The 12,105-nt window shown below is 39.5% G+C and overlaps 1 protein-coding gene across 1 annotated transcript in view; it reads left to right on the top strand.

Moving 5' to 3' along the window:
• Window positions 1–12,105, top strand: part of LOC140650655 (proprotein convertase subtilisin/kexin type 5-like) — a 259,934-nt gene that overhangs the window by 203,026 nt on the left and 44,803 nt on the right. Inside the window, exons 21-22 of the mRNA XM_072859286.1 lie at window positions 7,207–7,309; window positions 10,591–10,727. Coding sequence (XP_072715387.1) covers window positions 7,207–7,309; window positions 10,591–10,727 — 240 coding nt within the window. The remainder of the gene's footprint in view (window positions 1–7,206; window positions 7,310–10,590; window positions 10,728–12,105) is intronic.

Genomic DNA, 12,105 nt, shown 5'->3' with positions numbered 1-12,105 from the left:
TAAAGCCAGAGAGACTGCAGTAATGTTCACCTGCTGTGCAAGGGTAGTGGACACCAGCACAGAATTCTATTTTAGTAGCCACACTATGATTGAAACAATCCTGGAAGGACTTTCTTTCTGGATTAGAAAGCAATGTTTATTGCATAAAATCAGAGCCAATTTTCATTTCTAGCATGGGAAATGTAGTCAAAGGAAAGCATATTATGGTGAGAAGGCTCTGAGCATTTAAAAAAAAACATTCCAGTAAGCAACAAATGCAGCCTCTCAGTGCCACACCAAAGGCTGGTTTTTGTTACATCTCTTTTTTTATGAGCAGCTCATGCTGCCAAAGACGGGCAAGGCACAGCTTAGAAGAATACCCCTTGTACAACCATGTATTTATCAGTGTTTCTCAGTGTTTAGGGGATGGATTTGTTGAAGGTCTTCGGGGAAAACATCACTTTTCAAAGCAAAAAATATTGTCCCATCACAAAACACAGTAGACATCTTTGCTTTATGGTGCTATGCAATGAGCTGATTAAGTACCCATTTTTCCAATCAGCCTGGGGGGAGAAGCTAGAACATTGGCAGGCGGTGAATATTTATTTACCCAAGGATAATTAATGGCTCCATCATGCAAACTCAGTAATAGCACTGAATGTTCACTGGAGCATGACTAGTGTAATTTAGTTACAATTCAGATAATACTGCATAACTTTTCCATTTACAATTGCCCTTGGCCTGCCCACTGCCCAGCTCCTGATGCCTGCACATGTTCTTTGAGATGTGGGTTGGAAGGAAAGTCTAGCACCTGGTTGCCAGTCCCGATGGATCGCATTGCCGTCAGCCATGGTGCTTGTGACCATGCTAGTATGCTGTTCTGTGCAATGCCACTGGATCAAAAGACAAAAATAACTCAAATATTCATTCCCAAATAAAGTAGCCCCTTTCCTTACTCCAAGAGCAAGGCCATGCTGAACTGAAGTTGTGTAAATGCTGCTCTTGCTGGGTCTGCCTCTAGCACAGCCTCCCTGAACGCCTTCAGTCCCAAGGCTGAGAGGGTTCAAAGAACTCCCATAGCCAAACGGTGCCACAAAGCCTCTCTCCAGCTATATCTGAATTAGAAGGGCTGTATCATTTACCTGTTTCTGCACCCTCAGCAGGGAACATGTGATCATTAAAGGGAACATCCTGGACTATGCTTTCCAGGGTAATCATGAAAAGCGATTACTTTGGCTATTCCTGAAATGCTTATAGTGGAGACAAGGAACCAGGGGAGATTTTAAGCAAGGTAATCACCAATGTAAGGGTATTGAGTTGTCTGAAGAGTCACAGATAGGAATAAAATTTACTCCTTTATACCTCTCATTAAAAGACTTAATTTGGTCTGCTCCTTACTTCCAAGGAGATAAACTTGTATCTTTTTGGCAGATTTCTTTCAGGCTTTAATATGTATTCAACTCCACAAATAATTAAACAGAAATTGCATTTGATTAACAGTGTGAATCTATGTTGTTAGATCTTGTCGGGGCAATAGTTTGCCTGCTGAAATCTGCCCAGTTATCAACAGACCAGCAGATCTGTGTTGACATCCTATTAAGTTGGAGATGTCCAGTACAAACACTCTGTGCAGGGGTCTCTCTGTTTAAGATGGATGACACCACTGAAACACTGCCCTGAGACATCCAGCTCTTCTTATTTCAGGTTTATGTCTATCCAAGTCAGCCTGCAGAAATCCTGTGAACAGGGAAGTCTCTGTGTATACAAATTACATACTCTTTGCTGTATAACACAGGGGAGAGAGAGATGTGCTACCATGGTTGCCTCTGGAGTATGACATGTGTTTTCCTCCGGCATTGAAAGATCCTATCTTTAATGTACTCCAGGTGCAAATAACACCAGTTTTACTCAATGTATACAGTCAGCTTCGACCTTTCTTTTGCATATTTCACAGGAAACTACCTGGATTTCCAAAGCAGTACTATCAGCACGATGAGATAATTTTCAGTGAGATTCAGGTGTCTCCATTCCACTGCCCTTTAGGAAATCCTCAGGTACTGAGCTTTACAAAAAATAGGAAGCTTGGCAAGATCAGACAGAGAAATTTCTAGTTGGGAAGCTCCAGAAATGAAGATGGTAAACAGATTTTTCTCCATTATCAGTCTAAAATTTTGAGAGTGCCATAGTATTTCCCCCTCCTTCAAGAAGTGAGAAGGGTACAGAACAAAGCATTAGCAATACAGATCAGGATTGCTCCATTCCCCTTTCTGCTTTCTCATGGGGCTGTCAAATTTCAGGTTCCAGGTGAGCAGTAGAAAACCTTGCCAGGCTCTGACCGTTGTGCTTACACAGGCAAAGGAGAAACCCTGATCCCAGCCAGCCTTTACTTCCAGGCATCTACATTATTAGTACAAACGGAGGTTTAAAGTTGATTTTTAAAATGCTAAAAAATGTCTTTCTGGACTTTATTTATGCCTGCTTAGTACCCCTGAGGGCTCTGGCTCTTCAATGGGTTTCTAACAACCATTGTATAACTACTACATAGAAATGAGGGAAGAAATACACACAATAAAGAGGGGGAAAAAAATCCCTTTGTGTCAGCAAAAAGGGCACCTTTGGCTAATGTAAATATTTTTATTCTGCAGGGGAAAGAATAGAGGGCTGTGTAAGATAGTGTAGTTGATAAAGGAGTTGCCTCTCTCCTGCCTGTCATGATTAAAGCTAACCTGAGGCTCTGTGTGATCTCAGCTAATCCTGCAACAAAGGGGCCTTTCATGCTAAAATCATTATATCGCACTCAGCTCCACACACCACTGTTCAGGGAAGAGATGTTCATCCCTTTTCAAGGTTCTGCTTTGTCCCTTGGCACCAGGTGGGGCTTCAGTGACTTAGGAACCAGCATCCTGATTTCAGCCTTCTGGTTCATCACTGCCTAGAGCACTTTTGAAAAGAAGACTTCCACTCCTGAATCCCTCTCATCACCTCAAATCATAGGACCGCAAAGTTTTGCCCATGAAGGGTATCTTCTTTGTCCCTTCTGTACATCCAAATAGGGCGTCAGAAATTTGGTCATTGTGTAAAATGACTGAGTGGAGAAGAATGATTAGCAGGAGGCTGAAAGCTGAAGCTAGACAAATAATTGGAAACCAGGCTCGAATTTTGTATGACTGCCCAAAATCTGGGGGGAAAAGAAATGCCGTAATCTCCACGTCCTCACATTTTCAAGATGAAGTCAGGATTTCTTTCAGGGAGCTGTAATCTATCAAACATTAAGGCTTTGGGCTAAACAGAGGGGTAATTTTAAGAGGAATCCTCAGGGTGAATTTGAATGGCTTGTTATATGCAGGTTAGTCTAAGTTCCTTATGAACTTAAGCTTTATGGATAAATATTTCTTCAGCAAAACTCAAGGAGCTGATCCCACGAGCCAGCCAAAATAAAGTGTATCAAGGCTGAATATGGGAAAAGCGGAGGGCTCCCTACGACTGAGTCCTCTTGGTTCTCACTGCTGATTGATGAAAACCAATTCTGATCAATGTTTCTTTATCTGCTCTGTGAAACCTTTGTAACCCATAAGATTACATACAAAAGCCTAAGTACAAAATTCATATCCAGGTTCCCATGAAAGTAAATAAGGTCATTTTTTCATTGATTATAAAGAAAAGCCACTGGTGCAATGCTATAGGAGATAACCAATGAACATTTTTAAATTAGATAAAATGATGTTTTGATTAAGAAAAGTGGGGAAGTAACATGTGAATTGCAGTGACTAAGTCTCGCAGGGGGGCTACAAGAGAAAAATTCCTTTATGACTGCCAGCACATAAAACTGTGTATCTCCAGGCATAACATACAACAATATTCACACGCTCATCTAACTGGTCTCCTGAAACACCATGTGCTGTCAATGAATGGCACAGCTTTTGGAAAGCAGGAGGGAAATAGTGACAAGATAAGGGCTGTATGCTTAATACTGCTTATGCCAAGACACAGCAACAACCTGGCAACTATGATAGTGCTCTAGTCTGGGACCGAGGAGAGACAGGTTATAGGTTGCTATTACACCCTAACTTGATGATCTTACTGCAACTCACTTTTTTTGCCTCCTTAATGGGAGATAATAGTCCTTACCTCATTTTAAAATGTGTCCTATCAACTGACAGGAACTCAGTGTAAGTGTAGGCTCTTGTATGCAGTTAAAGACACAGCCTGCAACCTGATGTGACCCAGATGTGGAATTAAACATTTCTAACTAGAGACACAAAAAATTACACATTAAAATCTTCCCATTATGAGGCATTATGTCTGTTAACATAGCCATATTCCTATAATACCTTCAGTTCCTTTTTTTAAAACAAGTTGACAAATGTTTTTAAACAAGGCGATAAGGTAACAGAATTGAGAAATAAATGCAGGTTAAATATGGGATGATCCAAAGTAACTGGCAAGCATTGCCTGATTGAAGGCATAGCTGAGATGTATTGCTGAGAGCATTCCCCCATTATGTATGTTGGACAGATAAAGAATTTTAATACAGAAGAAAGAAAAAAAAAAAAAAGAGAGTTGAGGTTTTGGTAACTAGTATTTATCTAGCGAGATTTGTAAAGCAATATAACGCCCACAAGGAACCCTGGCAAACAGTTAAACTGCCCTGTGGAATAGTGTAAAAGTCTTCTTTAACGTTGCATTTCAGTGTTAATTCTTTGAATATCCACTAAAAACTATTTTGTTAACACTTAGTGGCAGATCTACAGCTCTAGATGTGACTTGCAATTCAGAGGGCCTAATATGTAAGTATTTTCTGGTGCACATTCTTATAATAGTATGCTTTAAAATGCTTCAACTAGAAGGATAAAGTAAGCAGAGAACTGGTCTTCCTGGCACTATTCCAGCCCAGCTGAAATGAATTACAGCACTTCCAATGAAAGGCATAACAAAGAAATAACAAAAGCCTTTTAAAACTAAGCACTTCTACCATGTGGGAAGGATTTGAGTGGGCACAGCCGAGGTGTATGAATTAGTAGCTCAGGTCCAATGGATAAGCATACAGGCAGTGCGGGCAAATAAAGTGATGGACTGGAGAAACAAAAAGTTTTTCTAATATATATCGCAAAACAACATCAGAGAAGCAATTATTTAATAACGTTGCCCTGACAGATTTCCCGGTGATGTAAAGCCAGTAGTATAAAGCACTGAGCCACCAGACCTGCAGTAGCAAGACCTTCCAGATACTGCATTTTTTCATCATTGTGTATTGTCCAAATATATGTGTGTGTGTGTATATATATATATATATGTATATATCAAATTATGTTTTAAAATCTCATAAAGCATTTGGATTCCATGTTATATCCTCTGAATACATTAGCGGAAAGACTCATGAGGCATTAAACTAATCTGTCAATGGCCTGATGATCTACTGGACAGCAGGCCACAGTCTTTTTTTCTTAGAAAGTGAAAATTATAAATACTCTGTATTGTGATAGTTATTCATCAGTACAACATTTTATCTCAGTACTAGCTGGATAAATTCAGAATCCTGCTGAATTCTATGTCAAACAGTTATACAATTTATAATGTTTTCATCATTAATCCTTTATAAAGTAATCTATCATACAAGATACAATGTTGCAGTTCAGAAAAGCTACACCACTTCCATGGAATTATGTCAATTTACACGATTCAAGGTTTGGCCTGTATGGACATGTGTGGGATTACATAAATGCATGTAAAAATATATATATATATACAAAATGCTCTTTGGATAATGAGAACTATAAAAATGTGCGAATGTCTATGCATACACAGATTTCTGTTTCCCTGATCTCATCAAGAGACTGTTCATTTGCTCCCAGTTCTGAACTTCTTCCCAGTTAGCACTAATCCCAGACCAGCCTCTGAGGAGTACCGTCTTCGTGTTTTATATGGCTCCGTCACTGGCTTTTGGCTCGTCTTTTACCTTTTTCCTTTCTTCAGGGGAAACACAAACCATTACAAAATGAAAATTGTATCTTTACCTACGTTTTGGGTACCTCAGCTTTGGCCCACAGAGGGCTGGGCATTCCAGTTGGTATGCTTTTATAACTATACTGTTCCCGTCTCCTTAAGGATGATAAGTACAATGCAAGTAGGAAAAGTTTCTCCATATTGAAGTATCCATAGAAACTGCAGCATTTATGTGTTATATAGGACTCTCTGCCCAACCTCTTCCATTACTAAAGAATGAAGGAACAGCCAATTCTCTCAAATATATAGACTCAGTTAGAATAAATTTTCCCATAGCAAACTGACATAATAAACTGACCCAATCTTGAGCTTTATAAAACTGCTTGATAAACTGATTTACTGTCCCCACACGATGCTGCACACAGATACAGTATTCATGCTGCTTACCAAATTAATATCTCTGCTCTGAGAGTTACAAAGAGTACAGCTTACCGGTTCGTACCAATATTTTAATTAACTTTCAGCAAATAAAGAGGCAAACTTTGCACTTCAGCACCATAGTAGTACTAATGCGTTCATGATCTGGAAGTGTTTATATCTTTATCTCAGTTTTAAGGCAACAATTCATATAATACAAAATTATTTTTTTTAAGTCCAAACAGGCACTCGGGCACCAAATTTTCATTCAGCCTAAATGAGAGCCCAGGTCTTTTAGGTGTGGAGTCTTCCAGCAGCAGCTTGGGAGGGGGACAAAAGATGTTATAGCTAGAGGTTTGGGGAGCACCAACATGTCTCTGACTAATGAAAGCTTACTCAAGTCCTTCTCTGCACATAACATACCCCACACCCATGCAGCACACTTTATGCTGCAGCTTGCAGCCAGGAGCATGTTGCAGCTGTACCAAAGGACATTAGGTAATGAATACTCCTAGGTAGCACTGGTTTTGCTGTAACTCTCCATGGTGCACCTTAAAGAGTCCCATTACTTCAAATGATGCAGAAGACATAGCATTAACCCGAACAGCAAGAATCACTCTCTGTCAGATTCACATGGAAAAAACAAATAAATAAATAAATAAGGACTAGAAACTACTAATTCTGAGTATCCTAGTTCCCCAAAGGAGCCAGTACTTGTTTTACTGATACCATAGGGAAATGTGCTCATTTCAGTAATTCAAAACAGATCTAATTCCTTTTACTCATTACGTTTTCCAACCTGGCTTGGTGCATGGGTTTTTTTGATATGAGATGTTGATCTGAAGTAAACAATTTTTTTTCTACCAGGGGAATATCTTGATGATTCCCAAGAATGTCTGTTGTGTGAAGCATCCTGTCAGAAGTGCATTGGGCCTGAGCCGGACAACTGCATCAGCTGCCCACTCACAAGGTAATTGTCCCCTAGCACAGTGCAGCACAAAGACCTCACATCATCATCTGAAGAAGTGGCTGTATGGTCTTTAGCACTAGCTTGCAGAGTCAACTGAAGAAGCAAGCAATGATTAGGGCAAACAAAACCAGGGCAAGTGAGAAAACAAGTGTCATGTGAACAAGACAGCTGGCCACACATGCAGCTGATGTTTAGCCGGATGATTCCCACAGATACAGAAAAATTTCTTCTACTATGTGAAATAGTCTTTCTTTCATTGTCATCCTTCCAAAATCATAATTGCTAGAATCACAACAGTGACAAATTTAACAGCAAGAGTCTAGGGGATCTGTAGTTGTACACAGCTATGGAGTCTGGCGCAAGGCATGAACATGGACACTGAGGTTAATAATCAGCTAATTCAGGAGATATTCATAGCATCATCCATCCCCTAACTAAGGCATTTCAAGTTAGGCTGATTTTTCTAACCATGAGGAGTTATCTAGCCATGAGGAGTAAACAGAACTAGAATGAAGCTTTTCCACAGAACATTGCAGATCAGAGGCTTATGTTTAGGCCATCTTGCACCTAATCCAGGAGTTTACTGGTTTTAAACTCATGTACTACCAATAGCTTTATTCTCACACCGATAGCTCTGGTTCTATTGCACTGGATTGCATTGTAGCCAGCTGATATTCACACTGGTATGAAATCAGAATCAGGTGCTGTAAGGCATAGAAAAAAAATCCCCAAACAATCCTGCTATTTACCTTGCAAATATCTAGGATATGACTATGCCAATAAAAGACACACCAGGACCAGTGGAGTCCAAAAAGATTCATAACTGAGGAAACAGTATTGAATTAAGGTGTGTTACGTCAGAAATGGCATTAGCACAGGAAGTCTGGGCAGCATTTTGGACTGTAGGCTGGATTTCTCCAATTCACAATTGCATTTAAATTAGATGATTGTGTTTCCTTGCAACCTATTTTGTGAGCTTTACACAGAGATATCAGCAAAACAAAGAAGGTACAAAACAATGCCTAGGCAAAACCACCTAGGCGTTTACATGAATTACTCTGTGACCTTTTGGAAGGGTGCTGCTGCTTCTCCTTTAACAAATCTTCTAACAATTTTCAATGTTGGTATCCAAGGTTTCCAAAAGCTTTCTGTGCTCCTTCTGCACTTTATGAAAGCTCTTAGAAAAAGTCATATTAGGACAGTCAGTACTGAAAGAAATAATAATAAAGAAAAATCTCACCCAGAGGATAAAGTGAAAATCCTTCCAATGGACATTATTCGTTATGTACTTGAAATAGACGTGTTTAATTGAAACAGAATTCTAAATCCTGTTGCTCTTGAGAGCTTCAGATCGTGTCTATTGAAGACACTAATGAGTGGCCATTAGATAATACAGACTAAAATCAGCAGTGCTGCTTTTCTACAGGGGACCACCTTTCCTCTTTGAAAAGGATGAAAAGACTTGGCGGGGGGGGTTACTGAAAATAATGTGAAAATGAAAACACTGAACAATCCCTGTTCTTTGTGAAAATTCAGCAGTAGATGTCACCTTATTTCATAATAAAATCACTGTCAGATCATATTCTTGTTGGACAATTCAAAATGCTGTTACCTGTTTTTAAAAAATTATGGAATTGTAGTTTTTTGTCCAGCCAAACTGATTTTCACAAAATTCCTCATCCACCTGTTTACTGTTTGAGCTACAAAGGTTAGTGACAAGATCTGACCTGCTGGTGTCTTTCATTAGGGGCAACATAACAAAAAGCAAGAAAAATGTACTTTACCACTGTATGAGCTGTTTGTAAGGATGGCTATCACTACAGCCAATATGTGCCGTAGAATACAGTAATACTTGCATGTCATATAAGCATAGCCCCGCTAGCTCTGTCACATTGTCCCATTCGCACAGAAACCATCCAGAGAGGGCTGCAGTCCCCATGAAGAGCTGAATAATGGTCTTAAAGATGCAGGTATAGCTATATGAGCTACAGTCTGCATGGGGCTATCTTACTGTCAGACTCCAGAGCAGAGATACATCTTCGCTGAATACTTCATACAGCCATACAAGCTTCTCCCTGGGTCCCTCCAGCAGCCTGGCTTCAGCCTTGCAAGTCTTTTTAATCAGTTCCTAAGTTTTCTTTGTTACGTGCACTTCAGGAAGGCTGTTTGCATGATAGCTTATTCTGCTGTCTTCACTCTTCATAAGTCTACACTTTTCCAATCACAGTAAATTTTAAAAGGTTTCAAAGCCTATTTGACAAAATTGATTTTAAACTTTGCATATATTTTTCTCCTCGTCTTTCAGAAACTAAAATTTATGAAGGCATATTGCAGACATTCTATAATGCTATTGGCTGGCTCCAAGGAAGCATGCACTATCTTAATGTTATGGAAAGCCTACTGTTCCTTATGTGTACAGACAAGCTGATAGTCTCAAAATCTGTACTAAGACCCTGAATGGTGCTCGACTTCTCTAGAAATTGAGTCCCAAGTCCTCAGATACCAAACTGGTCAAAGCAGTAAAGTGTGGAAGGTGGCAGACTCTCCTCTCTTATTTTCTTAATATTGAAAACACTGTCAAATTCTAGCCAACTTCTTTTATATTCTTTTAATAGTCATATCTGTATTGATGCTTTTCTACTTTTCTCCCAAACAGATTAAAACCAGTAGACATTAAGTAGTGAAAAATGGACCAGAAATTTTTGTCACATAAAAGGATTCCGTAGCAAATATTTCATTACCCAGCAAAAGGACAACATGTAGCAGCAAAACTCCTAAGTGTTTGCAGATATACAAGTCTAAAAATACAGCTCCTAAAGGCCAAGATTCAGACAGATGTTTGACTTCACGTACAAAGTCATTGCAGTGAAGCCGTAGTACTGTTCACAGGAAGCCTTTAAAGTAAAACCAATAGGAAACTTCAACAGATGGATCATTCCTTCATAGAGAAAGACCAAGTCTTGCTTTCCTTCTAACAGACATAAGTGACCACTGCAGGGATTGTGGTAGAAGGACGTCTAGGTACAGGACCAAAAGGTGATTTTTCTCAGAAAAATCTCAGAAAAAACTGATCTCTGAAGTCTAAGATCCAGGTTCAAAACATGATTGACTTTCCACTTAGTAAATACCATCAATAAGATCAGGAAAATGAAGGAGTAATGTGCAAAGACTCTTGTAAATAGTGTGAATGAAGAATATATTGGGTTTCATGTTAGTTTCCTTTGAACTTAAAGAACAAGTAGTTGCTGAATTTGTAATTATGCCTCCCTCTGCCTCAAAAGAGTCTTTGATGATGGTCGCTGTGTTATGCAATGCCCCAGAGGAAAGTTTGAATTCAAACAACAGTGTCATCTGTGCCATCATACCTGCCTGGACTGCAGTGGAAGTGAACCTAACAAATGCACCGCTTGTGGAACAGGTAAGAAAAATTTCCTCTTGAAGCTTTTTCCCCTTCCTTGGCCTCCAAGTTCCCTTTTCCCTCTGCTCTCAGGACCAGTTGCTACAGCCAATAAAATAAGTAGTGCTTTTGCTATTGATCTGCATCATAATCTTGTTTTAACCCCGAAGGGAGCTGGAACTCAATTTATTTTTTAAAAAGTACAAGAAAAGACAACTCTGCATTTCCCATGGCATATTTGGAATAGGAGCTATGTTAACAGAAACAGAAGGAGTAACAGGGGGAAAAAAGGACAGAAAACCTACATAGTCTGCCTCTGGAAAAGAAAGCACCATACATGCCTCCTCCAGTCTCTACACAGTATGTGCTACACTGAACTGGAGCCAGCTTGCTTGCACAAGCAGGCAGGGAGCCAGGGGGCTTTCCAAAATGTCTGTCTGGGGAAGGCTAGGAAGCAAGCATGGTGGGTTCCACCGCAGACTTCTGTGTCCCTACAGCTGGACAAACAGGACCTGCAAAGAGAAGCTTACCACTAGTGCACATAGAAACTTGTCTTTTTGACACATTTTTATAGAGCTTAGGTTGAGAGAGAGGGTAATATAGTTAAATTTGTGGTTGTTCCAAAAAGCAACTCCTCTCCTTTTGAAGCTCCATTATAAAAATTATTCCCTCTCGCCTCTGTAACACCTGATGGGGAAAGAACTTGAGGCTATTACGTACAAGTATGTGTAACTATCCTGAACTGCCCTCGGAAATGAGTATTTAACTTTCAATTCACTTAATAAAAAGGAATTTTTGGTGCTCTTTTCCTGAGGACTCACAATAGATTCACAGCCTTTTTCCTTTCAGCTGCTACTTCCAGTTCAGTCCTAGTCATTAATGGACCAGGTTTTATTTAGTAATAAGTGTCCAGATAACAAGAAAACGCTAGTATGGCTGGCATTAATTTGTCATGATGATGAGATTGACTTTCTTACTTTGGGAATGTGAGCGAGTAGAGAAAGTTTTCAAACGGTACTTCAGGTCCAATGTGAGGGAGAAGTTTGTATAATTGTTCCCCAAGTCTCTCCTTATGGTAGACAGCAATATAAATTTCTGTATTTCTGTGTATCAAGAAATTAAGACACTGATGAGAGAGTCACACCCTGAGGAGGCTGAAAAGATCATTCTAAAAATTTGTACATGAAAAGTAAAAGAAACAGAGTCTGAATAGTTGTGCTATGGTGCAGCAATCATTCCCTATTATAGCTGCTTTCTCTGCAGTTTCAAAAGTAAATTATGGTAAGCAAATTCTTGCTCTACAGTTAAAGCAAGAAAATACACTTAGCACAATAATGTATGTAATTTATACTGTAGGGCAACCCATTAGAAAACTCCCCATGTTGCAGCACGTGGCACA

Source organism: Ciconia boyciana, chromosome 4 (assembly GCF_034638445.1).
Source record: "Ciconia boyciana chromosome 4, ASM3463844v1, whole genome shotgun sequence".
Lineage (NCBI taxonomy): Eukaryota > Metazoa > Chordata > Aves > Ciconiiformes > Ciconiidae > Ciconia > Ciconia boyciana.
The sequence above is the reverse complement of the archived record's forward strand: the minus strand, read 5'-3'. Positions and strand labels throughout refer to the sequence as shown.